Source organism: Drosophila kikkawai, chromosome 2L (genome assembly GCF_030179895.1).
Source record: "Drosophila kikkawai strain 14028-0561.14 chromosome 2L, DkikHiC1v2, whole genome shotgun sequence".
NCBI lineage: Eukaryota > Metazoa > Arthropoda > Insecta > Diptera > Drosophilidae > Drosophila > Drosophila kikkawai.
In genome coordinates, this window is record NC_091728.1 from 26,838,179 (window position 1) to 26,854,277 (window position 16,099).

Consider the following 16,099-nt stretch of genomic DNA (forward strand, 5'->3'; position numbering starts at 1 on the left):
ATCCAGATTTTTACTGAAGTTTCCCAGGTTATATACGAAAATTTCCAAAGTATTGTTGCATCAAAATAAAAAACAATAGTTTTTCATATAAAAACTGAATATCAGACCGATTGTTCATATGGCAGCTATATGATATAGTTGTCCGATCTTGCTGATTTTTATACCCTTGCAGGGTATTATAATTTTAGTCAGAAGTTTGCAACGCAGTGAAGGAGACCTTTCCGACCCTATAAAGTATCACATAGCTGCCATACAAATGTTCGATAAATTTGTAGAAAAAGAATTATAACTTGGCTGTTTTTCAACATTTTTGTATCATTTTTAAGATATGGCCAAATTATAAGGTTTCAGATTTTCGATTTTAATTTTTTGAAAATCGGACGACTATATCTTATAGCTGCCATAGGAACGATCGGGAAATTAATAGAAAAAAATTATAACTTCGTTATTTTTTAAGGCATTTTCATCTACTCTGAGATATGCGCTTTTGTTACTTATTCAGAATTTTGGTATAAATTTTATGAAAATCGGACGACTATATCATATAGCTGCCATAGAAGCGATCGGTATATGTAGAGAAAATGTAAAGCTGTGAATGTAAAACTGTAACTGTCAAACTGTAAACACAATAAGTATAGGTAAAATGTTATGTAACTCTGTTTTGTGTGTGTTTTCAGCATTTTATTTATGCTTTGTATAAATATACAACTTTTATATATTTTTTATTTTTTTCTAAATATTTAACCAGAATGGCTCGATTCTTAATGATGCAATTGCAATCTGCAAGTTTCGATTTCTACACAACAGAACCCACGGCAATTATGATTTTAAGAAGGTGGTTCTATAGATTCCCAAAGGGCATATACAGAAATGTTTGGGAGTCAGCTGGATACACTTTTGTTCAATTAAACTTTGAAAATAATTTTCCACATTCAAAAGTAACCCAAAATGATAGAAAAGACGCTGCTTTTACATGTTCACGATATTTAATAACTTCAGAAAATGCAGATTAATTGATAATGTTTATAAACATAAGATATATGTAAATTATTGATTGTGATGTCTCATCGGGTAAGGACGTTATACGTCAATCCATTAATTTACAACTTTCCCACTTCATGCAGGTATGCGCCTAGTAGTTTGGTCTAGAGGAATAAACGTTTAAGTCACAAATCAATGCAGTTTCTTTTTTTTCTTACGCCTTCAATGTAATTGTAGATATCAATTTTTTCATTTTGGGAATGAGCGCCGTCATCACAAGCTCCCACTGGCACAAGAATAACATTTTTACCAGTAGCTTCCTGCAACGTTAGGGTTACCGGAATAGAGCCGCCCTCGCGGGTCATGTCCGGGTCTACATTAAAAACATGTTTAATCGCCCGCTTCGCTGCCTCATAATGTGGATGGTTTGGGTCCTCAGTCCATGGCTTTCCAGCGGAAAGCATTACAACCTTTAAGAAAAAACAGTTTAAGGGAATGGAAACTTAAACAAAAAACTGTAAGCTATGAGATACCTTCATCTTATTGGGGGATCCACGTTCAGTCCACTTATCATTAAGATATTTAACGACGCATTCCTCAATGTGTTTTGGGTCCTGGTCCGGCACAAGACGAATAGAGAACTTACCAATAACCTTTTTCGGTATTACGGTCTTTGCACCAGGCTCATAAAAAGCGCCTTCGATGCCATGGATAGATAGGCTGGGATACCGCCACCTGGCCTGAAGCAGCCTTATTTTTTCACTATTATGAGGTAACTCCTCAACACCAATGTCTTTTCTAAATCAAGTATAAAGCGATTAAAGAGATTTACAACGCCTATTTGAAGATAAGATGAGCTAACTAACTTGTACTCGGCCACTTCAAAATCTATGTTCTCGTAAATTGATTGCTCGTTTATTAGTAGAGGTGCCACCTTCAAAAATGAAAAAAAATTATTTTGTAAGCAACAATACTTTGGGTAACCTTAGTGGACTACTCACGTCGCGATCCACTCCAGGTATCAGGATCTTAGTGTCTTTGTCAACAAGAATGCTGAGCAGGTAACACAGATCCGGCATAGCCTCGTGAACAGTGCCTCCAAAAACTCCACTGTGCAAGTCTTTGTTTGAGCATTCCACCTCCACTTGGAAGTATGCAAGTCCGCGGAGGCCGTAAGTCAAACAGGGACGCTTTTTTCCCAACCAGTAGTTGTCGGAAATACATACGTAATCCACGTCAGAAAGGAAGCCGTTCTTGCGCTCCATCAACAGGTCGTCCAGGCCTTCGCTTCCGCTTTCCTCCATTCCTTCGAATACGAACTTCACATTAACTGGCAACGAAATATTAAGCTTTTGGTAGGCCTCAATGGCATGTATCCAGCATAGTACAGGTCCCTTGTCGTCGGAAGCACCTCGACCAAATAACTTTCCCTCGATCTCTGTGAGTACGAATGGATCAGTATTCCAGCCGTCTTCCTTTAGGGCGGGCTGCACATCCAAGTGGCCATAGACTAGCACAGTTTTTTTTGAGGCATCCTTGCCAAGAGTTCCCAGAAGCACCTTTGGCAATGGGATTATCTGACCGTTTGGCAGGGTCTGCTTGCCCACATCCGCCAGTTCTATCTCGGTGCCCAGAGCCCTCAGCCTGTCTGCGGTCCAGTCAACCATGCGATCAATCTCACCGCGCTTATCGGGCCAAGCGGACACTGACTGTATGCCGACAACAGTTTTCAGGGCGTCAATGTAATCGCCTTTTTTTCCATCGACGAAACTGGAAAAGCGATTACGGTTTATAACCCTTATTATATCAAGAATTTGTGGATAAGAGTTGAATTATGTTTGCGGTTTGTCTGCTTGGTGTTATACATATGTGAATACATACATACATACTTATAGCATATATGTATGTACATACATACATATATGGATAACCGCAGATCCATGATAAAATGCAAATCATTTACTTAACCATTGAGATGTACAGTCGGTGCACGTCGTACACTGTTGATAATGCTATACACACATAGTACACACGGATATCTTTACGAGTGTTATCAGCTTAAATATGGCTGCTGGTAGCAACTACTTTTTGCAGGCCAGACGTACATTCTTTTCATCTTATTAATCACTACTATTTGTGGGCTGATTTGTATGGAAATATGCAGGAATAGATTAAGCTAATTCACTTACGAGAAGAACTGCTGGAGTTCAGCAGGAAGCGTGGCCATCGCGTTTGTCTGTTGTGCCTTTTGCCGATCAGTTTAACAATTCTACTGTGGTCCAGCACAGTACTAGCCGTATTCTCGTTGTATCCAGGCTGATTCGCACACTTAAATATATCCGCTAGACGCTATGTGACCGTGGCATGTCTAACAAAATAATGACATAATTAACTATCGAAGGGAGGAGAAAGACATTAGGGGTATTCCCATTAATGTATATAACTTAAGCTTGACATGAAAATAGTTTACATTTGTCAGTTTTTACGCCTTTGAAGTATAATGCATTTTCTAGCAACAGCGTCCACGAAGGATGTGAAAAATATATCAAAATATAAAAATATCGATATTTTTTAAAATAAATATTAATTTATATCGCAATATTGATTGTTACCTGTTATATCGAATATCGCTATTGTTTTAAATATTTTTTTGATATTTCCTTGCTTTCTGGGAAGGTGATCAAATATTTTTTATTCATAGAATAGTGTCAATAGCACACTATGTCTAAATTATCTAAATTAGCAATAGGCTTACCCTCTCATGCGCATTTGTGAGGAACGGTTGGGATTTTTCGCAGATGCGAAACTCGTGTTCCCACAGAGCTGCGTTAAAGCGCATCCGCATCCGAAGAGCTGATCGATCAGATGTGGCTCATGAAAACGTAAACAAAGACTGTGAATTAGCAGTTGCAAATTTGAAATGGAGCATTTACCAACTATTTTGGCTGTAGTACAACTAGAACAGGTCCGGGAAATACGAATCCGAGTAGATCTTCCGGAAGTGGAAACTAGAACAGGCCTGCTAAGTTTAACAATTATTACCTCTACCTTTACCACGTAAAATGGGAAAAGCCGCTACTGTGCGTCGGTGGATGTGTGGCAATGGGGGAACTTCCTAACCTTTTAAATTTTATCATTTCAATGAGTTTGTAAGGCATTTTTAAATAAGGCTTTTGCTTTTTTGGTAAAAAAAAAAACCATAAAACCTTGAAGCCTAGTACTGAGACGACCAAAATGCGCTGTTACAATTGTGATAGCAGAATCGCTATATATTTTGCTCGGTAATGCCCATATGATACACTAATGCTGTTTTCATTAATTAGCTACTTCATTAGAACCTTGAAAGAGACCACTATATGTGTAATTTTGTGTAATTTGGCTTGAATTTTGCTTGGATTATTTTGGTAATACGGCTACGGTCACATCGTCCGTAAAAGGTAAACAAAAAAACGGCCGCCATTCGCGGCGTATTACTATGAATTTCTGAATTCCTCGTCGAAGTATTCTTGCATAAATAAATGCAGAATCCTTTAAATTTATGTTTTTAACCTATGATGCTTAACATTTTTTTAATTATTACCAAAAAAAATTTTAAATTAAATTTACAGCGCAAGAACCTTGCCACCGCAAAACATATTATTTTTCCTAATTTTCTAATATTTTTTCAGTTAAAAAAACCAGAGAAATGCTATAGAAATAAAATTCTCATTGTGAGACCATACTGTCAATGAGCTGGCTAATACATTTTTCAATTACAATTTTCTTCATTAAACCCGTATTTTGTTATCGAATATCTAGTATATAATATGTAGATCTATCGATTATCGCTCCAATGAAGTAGCTAATGCATTATTCTAATGCATTAGAGCGCCATATAGTCGTCTTGCTCGCACTTGTGTAAAAGGCTATAGCGCTGTCAAATCTTTAATGAAGTCTCTAATGCTGATATGACACAGCCGCATTAATTAGAGACTTCATTAAAGATTTGACAGCGCTATAGCGTTTTACACAAGTGCGAGCAAGACGACTATATGGCGCTCTAATGCATTAGAATAATGCATTAGCTACTTCATTGGAGCGATAATCGATAGATCTACATATTATATACTAGATACTCGATAACAAAATACGGGTTTAATGAAGAAAATTGTAATTGAAAAATGTATTAGCCAGCTCATTGACAGTATGGTCTCACAATGAGATATTTATTTTTATATAATTTCGCTGGTTTTTTTAACTGAAAAAATATTAGAAAATTAGGAAAAATAATATGTTTTGCGGTGGCAAGGTTCTTGCGCTGTAAATTTAATTTAAAATTTTTTTTTGGTAATAATTAAAAAAATTTTAAGCATCATAGGTTAAAAACATAAATTTAAAGGATTCTGCATTAATTTATGCAAGAATACTTCGACGAGGAATTCAGAAATTCATAGTAATACGCCGCGAATGGCGGCCGTTTTTTTGTTTACCTTTTACGGACGATGTGACCGTAGTCGTATTACCAAAATAATCCAAGCAAAATTCAAGCCAAATTACACAAAATTACACATATAGTGGTCTCTTTCAAGGTTCTAATGAAGTAGCTAATTAATGAAAACTGCATTAGTGTATCATATGGGCATAATTAATGCGGCAGTGTCATGCCAGTATAACCAGTATGACCAAAGAAAAGAAGGAAAATTCATGGAACGCCATGAACAATTGTTACAGTACTAGGCGTTAAGAAAATTGAAATTGTTGACAAATTCAAATAGTGGAAAATTCACTTTATGGGAATATGGAATACCCATATTATTATTTTTATGGTATATTTATGGTATTTTTGAATATTTTACAGGTTTTTTTTAGTTATAATATTGAGGGTTGTGCGGTATATTTCTTGTTCCGGTTCGCTATCACACTAATTTTTGCGTCCTTTTATTTTGTATCGAAAATAATAATTATTCTTCCATTTTAAAGAAAAACAAGTTCATAACTAGGAGAAAAGCTTTAATGTTGAAAACATTACCCCTAGTCACGTAATATTCATATATCTGATCTTGATTGGCTTTGTTGTTCTTAACACAACGACGACAACAACATGGCTTCCGCGTCGGAAATTGAAAAAACTTTGGTTGTAAACATTGGAAACTTTGAAAAGATTCAAAATTTTCTAAACGACAAAGAAAAGTACAAGGAAGTGCTAGAAAATAGCGAGAACTTCAATACTCGTTTATGCATTGAAAGACGCCTTCGTATGCCCTTTCTGGACCCCCAGACTGGAGTCGCACAGACCCATTGTGCTCTCTTCATGAAGAAAAAACAACGCATGCCAGGATTCCGTCATGGGCAGATTTACACCTATCCATCGTCGCGCTGGCGCAAGCCTAAGCGTCAGTATTTACTTAACCCTAATCAGAGCTACCGTGCTTATCAATACCGCGAACACCATCTTCAACACTCTCACCATCAACCGCATCCGCATCATCACCACCATGTACCGGCGGTTGGGGCTGCTGTCGCACGTGACATCCATCAGATTGAGAGTCCAGGTAATAAAATATACATATGTTCAATTTAATAAATCAATACACCCTTTTCGGCAACTATATGATGCATTTTCATTTTCCAAATCGGGAATTGGTCTTTTAACATGCTTCTATTTGACACGAAACACTCGTCATAAGTACATTGAAAAAAAGGACAAGTGATTTTATTGATCCATTTTTTTTACAGCTATTGTTGCTGCTGATGGTAATTCCATGGGAGCATCTGGAGATAATGATAGTAAAGACTCTCATGCAAACGCCGAAAAAGAGTGGTTTCACGAAGACTTGGATTCATCGCATTATCATCATGGTGATGACTATGAGGACGATTTTGATTCAGATAACGACTTTGACGAGTCATACACTAGCCGGGGCAAACGGAAACGCGGATCTCGTCCTCGACGGTCCAATGCCAACGCAGAAGGCACACCAAAACGTGGTCGCAAGGGAGGTGGTAAGTAAAACTCTGTGCATCCAGTTAGTGAATTAGTTTTAGGCAAGATATGAACTTATGTAACCTACACCTGAGTAAGTCGATGCAAGTTAATATTACAGCATACAAACATTAAGGATTATTGCTAGTTTATCTATCTAGTTCGTGATTAGTGCCGTACGTCAACGAAACACAGCGCGAAAAAAAACTACAATTGAGGGTCTCGTTTAACGGACAGACTGACAGACGAAGATGGCTAGATCGAATCGACTAGTGATGCTGATCAAGAATATATATTTTATAGGGTCGGAACTGTCTCATTCTCTGCGTTGCAAACTTTTGACTAAAAGGATACCCTTCAAGGGTATAAAAAGGTCATGTTTTGTTTTGATAATAACTTCTAAACCAGAGACATTAAGCTTTGACTTTTGCTTCCTTACAACACTCAGGGAATGCAAATACTAGAAAATAAACGCAAAGGAAATATGCTATTAACATTAACTGTAAAATATAAATTTGCTTTGTCGCTCCTTTTATGTTTGGAAAGTTTCGTGGGAATCTACTTGATTTAGCCAGGTCTGGGATCTTATTCGCAAATGCTAATCATAGTTGTATTATAAATACATTTATGCCATAGTCGAAAAACATTTTGAAAACACAACAAATTGTTATTGGTGCTATTTTCGATTTTTAAATAATCTTTTTTTACATCAAATAGGAAAGGTATTTTAAAAATCTTTATTATTAACCAAAGAATCCTATTTCTAGAAGATATTAGGCCTATTACTGGTCCAGAAAATCTTCGGCTTATTCTGGCAACGACTGTGTGCTACGTATAAATACCTAATCGAAATAAGTATATGTGCACATTAAAAAAACTATTAAGAACGCAGAGGATGCTTTTGATTTAATGTATTTTATTCACAATAATAACAATATTATTTCCATAGGCTTTAGTGTAAACAAGATTAACTTCATAGAATATAATAATCTGAATAGTTCAAAAAGTTAAAGTTACTATTTACATTTATAAATATCATATATTTAATTTTTATACCCTTGCAGGGTATTATAAATTCAGTCAGAAGTTTGCAACGCAGTGAAGGAGACGTTTCCGACCCTATAAAGAATATATATTCTTGATCAGCATCAACAGCCGAGTCGATCTAGCCATGTCCGTCTGTCCGTCTGTCTGTTTCTAAGCAAACTAGTCCCTTAGTTTTAAAGCTATCTGAATGAAACTTTGCATATAGTCTTCTATATGCTCTCACTGCTATATATGTCGGAACGGGCCGGATCGGACGACTATATCATATAGCTGCCATACAAATGTTCGATATATTTTTCGAAAAAAAATTATAACTTTGCTGTTTTTCAATATTTTTGCACCATTTTTTAAGTGTCGCCATTATATATTATTTCTGAATTTTGGTAAAAATTTTATGAAAATCGGACGACTATATGATATAGCTGCCATAGGAACGATCGGGAAATTAATAGGAAAAAAATTATATTTTCGTTGTTTTTCAACGTATGATTATCTACTCTGAGATATAAGCTTTTTTTATTATTCTAGAATTTTGGTATAAATTTTATAAAAATCGGACAATTATATCATATAGCTGCCATAGAAGCGATCGGTAAATGTATAAAATATGTAAAGCAGGGAATGTAAAACAGAAACTGTCAAACTGTAAACATAATAAGTATAGGTAAAATGTAATGAAACACTGTTTTGTGAGTCTTTTCAGCATTTAAATCTATAATATAAACATCGAAACCAATCTGCAAGGGTATACAAACTTCGGCGTGCCGAAGTTAGCTTCCTTTCTTGTTTTTTTTTTTTAATTTCTTTTTTAGTAAATAATCGATTTTTGCAGTTGGGCATTTAAGTTCCCAAAGTTAGTAGTTGCTTATTTTGATCCCTTCCCAGAATTAATGCCTTCTTCACGTAACTGATATCCTTAAAACTCAAATAAAAATGATTCCCCGATGATCTTCTATTTGGTGTAGATATGGGTTTAGCGTTCGCATTCCTCTAAACAGCTTCTAAAATGTATTGTTTTACGAAATGTGTGTATCGGTGCGTTGTCTTGCCGAAAAAACCGCTTACCCCTAAAGTCCTTTCGAATTCGATGAGTGCTGTTTCTACCAACTTGTCATAGATTTGTGCATTAGATCTTGGTATAAAATAAAGTGGTGATTTAGCAAGAAACCAAAATTCAGCCCCAAACAATGAATAAGTCTTCACTAAAGTTTCGTTTACAGTCACGCCATTTATTGCGCCAATACTTTTATTTATTTATTTATTTTGGCTACTTAACTAATATTAACAGAAGCAAACTAATTAAACAATGCTTTCGTAGATAAATCCCTTGTAGAGGTAAGGTCCTATCGCATGATGGGAGATAAATTATTAAGAATTGTTAAGAACTTATAAATGGGCTAGTGTATAGTATAATTTGTTCTGCAAACTGGTAAGTAAAAGGGGTCGAAACTTCTCGAATGGGTACTAGGGACAAAAGAATTAATTTTATTTAGTAAAACGGGGCAATCGAATTTCCCAGTTTTTTTGACGAAAATGTTAATTACGGCAGATATTTTTCTCCTGCAACGAGAACAAGTTCACAAGACGACATTTAGCAATGTTCATTTCGAGAACACTAATTTCCGATTTAAATCAAATCATTCTGAAGCATTTCAATGTCTAGAACCAAACAATAAATATTCTGAGTTGCTAAAGCACTGGCCGATGTCATTTATGATAAGTATAAAGAGGAGAAAGGCTCAACGCCACTGAAGCGAGATTTGGTAAAAATAATTAAAGGCGTGAGACCATCGCATGCAAATTGTTTAGTGGATATAGTGGCATATATGTAGGCTCCCGATATTTGCGCTTAGAGTAATGGAACGAAACATTGTCGTTCCATAGGTAATAAAAATATTTACCACTTCCATATGACATGTGGGTAGGGATAAAGATGTAGTTTTCTAAGAGTTACCAAACAGCCAGAATGCTTTCGGATTACAAATTATTTTCGTTTCAACACCCGCTATGTACTAGTTATACAAAAATTGGCTAAGAAATTAAAATTAGCGTTTATGTTGTTTATATCTCTTATAGTTAACAGAATAACCATTTTTGACGATTCGCTTGTAGAATTTATTTGAAAGATCTTATATTTTCTTAGTCCTTTCGTATACCAGGGCAATTCATATAAACTATGAAATCTCTTGTTCGTGCCTATTAATAATGGCTGTAATGGGTAATAAATGTAATAGCAAGTGTTCAAATAAATACGCAACACAGTTAACATGAGAGATGTCGATCCGAATTGAGTTCAAGTTTCTCGCATTAATATACAGAAAAAGTGATTTTTAGGGAGAAAAGGTATACGTGAATAGATAAATTAATAAGGGCTGGGGTGAGCATTACCTATAGAAAAAGGATTATTACTGTAAACTAGATTAAAGTTTAAATCCTTACTGACATAAACTAAGTCTAGACGTTTATTTAAACACCTTTTTAATCTGGTCCAATCGCAAAACTGAAAAGTTCGTCTAGAATAAGATTCTATGGGGCATATGTAGGTTACTGGGAATCACATTTGGAGGGTCCATAGTAACGAACTGATGAAAGAATTCATTATCGTAGAAATCCAAGTTGAGTAAGGTTTATGTTAAACTAATATAATGAATTCATAGTCACAGTGCGATGTTGCCAAATAAACAGCGCCAGCCTTTGCACACCAGATATATTTTGAAAAAATATATTCACAGTTTATGGAAGAAGAAGTAGGTCGGGCAATATCTAGGGGAGCGGAGAGCACAACCGGGTCATCTATTGCAGAGTTTGGTGATTCCAGGTTTATAAGCAACCCACCCATAGCCAGCCTTAAGGAACGATGTAGATCGAACCTTTTTCCGACGAATGATACGACTGACACTCACTCAAAGCGATTTTTAAAAGATCGAATTCCTGAAAAGGTCGGCGCAAATGATATTTTACGGGAATTTTTTAGCCCTAATGAAGCAAATAATGAAGTTTTCTTTTAATTCATTTATTCAGAATTATATTTAATAATCAACAACGCGAGGAATCCATAAAACTTCACATACACATGTGTGTTTTTGAAGGAAACTTCACATACAAGTTAACAACCACCTCCCAGCTTAGGCTGAGCAGGCCAGTTCTTATTTACTTTATTAATATTAATCATTTCTCATGTTTATCATTCTCTAGTATTAATCACTTTTTATTAATATTAATATTATTATTACACTTCTCCCTCATGCATGGTCCACCCTAAATTGGGTCCGCCTTATTAGCCCTAGAGCTGAGCCAGCACATTGTGCCATTCCGAGCCGTGGCTCCTTTTCATTGGCTGACAGCGATCTTATGACTTCTGCAAAATGAGCAAGGTCAGCGGTCTGCCACGGGCATCCGGCTATGCATGAGCTTTTGTTCAATCATAAGTTTTAGTTTTAATTTGGATTTGAAATCTTGGTGGTCACCAATACTCAACCAGCGGCAGTACCCTACTGCCAGCCCCCCACGGATATATTACCTACCGGCTCTACCCCTGCCGCGGAGGATCCGCCAGCCGGCTCGGACAATTAAATAATTTACACACGTACATGCCCAAAAGGCTTTTTGACTCTTCGTTCAAGAGCAAATGAGCAAGGCAAAAGACAACGGAAAAATCAGCTTGTCAGCTGATCGCGAGCAAAGTTTGTATAAAAGCAATTCAATCGGTGGCTCCTAACATCTTCGCTCTAATGCTAAGAAAATAACAGTTTTATTGCGATCGCACACATCGGTCAACCGTTATTTGCGGGCTATGCCCTTAAAAGAGTGGTGCATTTTCAATTGTTTTTTTTTTTTTTTTTTTTGTCTAAAAATATAACTTTAGTAATCTCCGTTTTTTTAGTAGCTTGGCTTTAGACATATGTAACCGCTGTAAACAAAATTTTTTAATGTCGTCGGGACCATTGATTATTTCAGTGCCCCATCTCGCTCGCAATTTTTTGCTACGGCTACGGCTACTATGGCTCTACTACGGCTCTCGTCAAAGTGAGAACGGCAATAGCATAGCAATATTTTTATTAATTTATAGGAGTAGTAAATGCAAACCCTGGTTTAGTCGAATAAGTCCCTTACACCGTTCATCGAGTTTAGTAACTGTAATTCGCTTAATTTTCCTATACATTTCCGTATTTGAGAAATGTTTCAATTGTAATCTTATGCCCATTTAGTCCCTCGACATTTTACCCTTACTACCCTTATATTGCTCAATTGGTTTCTGCAAATACTTAAAAACAATTTTATTTACATTCCCCCCATTGAAGACATTTTTTTGAACGCAGTTCTTCGCTTATTAACACTCTTACCACCAAACTTATTTCCTAAAAAATCATGTGCTGTTACGCATTTATTTAAATACGGCCTAAAGAGTAAAGGTAAAATAACACCACTAGATAGGAAGAGAGATATTCATTATAATACAAACATGCAAACTTAAAAGAAAAGTATGAATAAGGGGATTGACCCATGTGACGGTGTCAAGAAATCGGTTTTTTTTTGTCGCATCCTTAAGTGATGTGTTATAAGTGGTTAAAAGGATTTATTGATATTTGATGTCGTTACAAAGCATCACTGCAAAGACATGCTCTCAGAGCAGCTTATTTTTCCAATATTCATAAAATATTCTAGTCTATTCCGTGTCCGCATTCATTAAGATCATAACTGAATTTAAATTTTTGAAATTGACCTTGCCAGTTCGACAGAATCGTCTTGACCTTGACAGTACCTTTTCTTAAGCGCTTTATATACATATCTCCGTTAGTTTTGGATCGATTCTTAATGATTCAATTACAAACTGAAAGGGACAGGCTAGCCAAAGTACCTTCCTTTACTTCCTTTACTATGTAGGTTGTGTACATATGTGGATGTGGATTAAAACAAAGAAAACTGGTATAAACACTGGTCAGCTATTTAGCTCGCTCCTGATGGTTGTGCACCGGCGTAGCCCCTCCTTCCTTGATCATCACAACTCCTGCATCCTGAATCCTAATTAAATGACCCCTTTCGTCGACCTGACTAAGGTATTCCCAGGGAAATCACGCCAGCTGAAGGCAATTATAGACACTAAATAGCACATTACGATATTTATTGGCTTAAACCTAAAAACATGAATTTATCCAAATATTAAAATTAAAAAAGCGGCGGAACATTTATAAGTTACATATATCGATTTATTCTTTATTTAATTCATCAAAAATCCATTGACTTTCAAACGAATATATTTGACAATTAACTCTCATTAAAATTTCTACCAGTGCACATTGGGCCAGCGAGCCGATATATCGACGAAAATTCAAATTTTTCATAGAAAGTAAACCTATTTTCATAATAATAATTTTTGAATAGTATATACTTTGACTAAAATGAATCAAAAGATTTTAATTGTTTTGATGCATCCCGGAAATTTGGCAGCCCTTCAAAGTCAGCTCTTTGATTGCGTGCGTACGAAACTCAAAAAGGCAAGAAAGATTTTGTTTACTTGCGAGCGCGACAAAATTCTTGTGCTTTAAGCAATTTTCACTAAAATTATGGAAAAGAAAGGGAAAGGTGTGTAGAATATTCGTATTAAAAAAGACTTTGTTCATGTTTGATAATGTGTTCTTTGTGTGCGTTTATTTGTGGTGTCCAAAAGTAGAAAAAAGCTAACCTGCTAACCCGTCTGTTGTGGATTATAACAAATTTTGTGCCAACTTGTGCCAAAAAGTAACTATGAGTCAATAAAGTGCAATTTGTATATAAACTAATTTTATTAAGCTTTTTTGCATCTTTTTGCACCTATATGTATAAATCCGACATATTGTAGCTGTGTTTGAGTTCGCCTATGAGCAACTGTTTGATGTCTATACAGAAAACAATCTTAGAGAATCTGTCGTAACGAGTTTGATTTATGAAGAACTATTAGAACTCGACTTAAGCACGGAGCAATAGTGATAGTGATCTAGATTCTGACTCTAAAAATCCGTTTTCAATAGAACTTGAAATAGAAGACGACTGTTAGGAACATTTTAAAATGAAAAATACTAATTTATAGTTATTTTGAATGCATTGTTATTTTTTACTTATTAATATTAAGGTTAAGTGTTAAAAAAATGAATTTAAAACATTTCTTGAATTTAATTTATTTATTACCGTACAAATATCAATAAGAGGAAACCTATCATATATGGGCGGCTAGGGAAGGCGTGGTCAGATCGCTCTGAAACTTAGATATGTTTTTATGTGAATCGACACTAATATATGTACCAAATTTGAAGAACCTAGCTTTAAAACTTTAATTTTCGTCGAACTATCGGCTAGCTGGCCCAATGTGCAGTGTGGAGAACAAAGAGGATTGCAGGGAATGTTTTGGGTCATAAAATATTTTTTATCCCTCGAAGAAATGAGGATGGCTGTGGGGAATAAAATACATCCTTTCCCGCGGAAAATCTGACCTCTGAATTAACTTTAAAAAATTGAAATTCCTCTAATAGAAACACCTCTTAACAAGTGGGGTAAAAGGGGCGATGGAAACCCGGCAGTAATTGTCATCAGTACAGGTCGGTGTTGTTGATTAATCAGTGATGAAAGTCCATTAAAATTATTAATGAAATTTGCATATCCTAGGCTGTCATTAGTGAAATGGTCGAAACTTTTTTTTATGATGACTTCGTTAATGTCGTCCTTTTTGTCATAAACATTTCATCAGCAATTTATCAACCTTTCTTTTTTTTTTTTGAAGAGAGAAATTTAAAGCGCGGTGACACGTTGATGAAACGTGGCCTATTGATGATACTGTAGGAAACATTAACCCCAATGCGTATATGAACTAAACAGTTTGTATTATGGATCCTTCGGTAGAGGCTCTTATTTATCCTAAAGGTCAATAAGTTAATACTTTGCTGTTTTCCACCATATTGTCCCTGACAGGAAAACCTATCATAAAAATCAGTCATAAATCTAGTCTAACTATAACATTTTTTGTATATTTTTACTCCAGGTAACCGTCGAAGGAACGTTGTTGAAGGAGAAACTGATCGAAGGCGTCGTGGTGGTGGAAATAATGCAAATACATCTGCAGCTGCAGCGGCAGCTGCCGCAGCGGTGGCACATGCAGCTAGCACAGCAGCAGCTGCTGCCACAGGTAGTATCTATGCATCCCACTCCAACTCTGCTTCACCCATTCCCACAAACGATGAATCTTCGCAGTCAGCACTGCTCACGCCAACAAACAACATAGCTTTGTCATATGAAAAGAATTTAAGTGATGCTGGAGCTTCCAATGACTCAATTCCTTTAGCGACCATGACTGGCGTCGCTGGAGGCATGAGCATGGGAATGGTTTCGGCAACATCCAACGTATCTAGTGCTCCGGCAGGCTATTCTGCAGGGAATCATTCGTCTTCAACTGCTGGAGCAAGTCCCAAGAAAGTCAAGCAACGCGTTGAACGCGACATCGCTCAACCATCTCCATACTGCGATTTCTGCCTCGGCGATCAGCGGGAAAATAAAAAAACCAATATGCCCGAAGAACTTGTGTCGTGTTCAGACTGCGGTCGCTCTGGCCATCCATCGTGTCTTCAGTTCACAGCGAATATGATTATATCGGTGAAACGTTATCGATGGCAATGCATTGAATGCAAGTACTGTTCTATTTGTGGGACCTCCGACAATGACGACCAGCTACTGTTCTGCGACGATTGTGACCGTGGCTACCATATGTACTGTCTTTCGCCACCACTCATCACACCACCAGAGGGTTCTTGGAGCTGCAAACTGTGCGTGGAGGAGTTCCACAAGAACAAATAAATTTATATTAAACTAAACTAACATTACCGCAGGATGAACACATTACGTTCGACTCATCTACACATAAAAGCCCCTTACCGAATTAATTTATATTCGCTAGCAATTTTACCTTAAGCCTTTCTACATTGCATTTTATTTCTAATATTATTCGTAAGTGAAGCCATGAAGTATTTCTTTTTAGTATTCTGTGCGGCTTTTGAAGTAATATATGTATGTATTGGTAAGTTCAGGTTCATATTGTCAATGTAATGGTAATATTATTTAACTTCAGGAATGTAATCTAAAAAA

At 36.2% G+C, this 16,099-nt stretch overlaps 2 protein-coding genes across 3 annotated transcripts; one reads left to right on the forward strand and one right to left on the reverse strand.

The window, feature by feature from the left end:
• Nucleotides 1–967: 967 nt before the first annotated feature.
• Nucleotides 968–3,331, reverse strand: Cndp2 (Cytosolic non-specific dipeptidase 2). The gene is made up of 6 exons (XM_017179315.3): nt 3,171–3,331; nt 1,983–2,751; nt 1,848–1,915; nt 1,515–1,779; nt 1,200–1,451; nt 968–1,145 (listed from the first exon to the last, which is right to left on the reverse strand). The coding sequence occupies exons 1-6, from the start codon at nt 3,206–3,208 to the stop codon at nt 1,101–1,103; spliced, it is 1,437 nt and encodes a 478-aa protein (XP_017034804.1). The 5' UTR covers nt 3,209–3,331; the 3' UTR covers nt 968–1,100.
• A 2,543-nt stretch (nt 3,332–5,874) lies between these two features.
• Nucleotides 5,875–16,099, forward strand: d4 (double PHD fingers d4). 2 transcript variants are annotated; one of them, XM_017182702.3, is made up of 3 exons: nt 5,875–6,512; nt 6,697–6,963; nt 15,003–16,098. In XM_017182702.3, the coding sequence occupies exons 1-3, from the start codon at nt 6,062–6,064 to the stop codon at nt 15,809–15,811; spliced, it is 1,527 nt and encodes a 508-aa protein (XP_017038191.2). In that variant the 5' UTR covers nt 5,875–6,061; the 3' UTR covers nt 15,812–16,098. The 2 variants fall into 2 exon arrangements, with proteins under 2 accessions (XP_017038191.2, XP_070145221.1); XM_070289120.1 differs by lacking the exons at nt 5,875–6,512; nt 6,697–6,963 and adding an exon at nt 11,452–11,673 and having other exon boundaries at nt 15,003–16,099.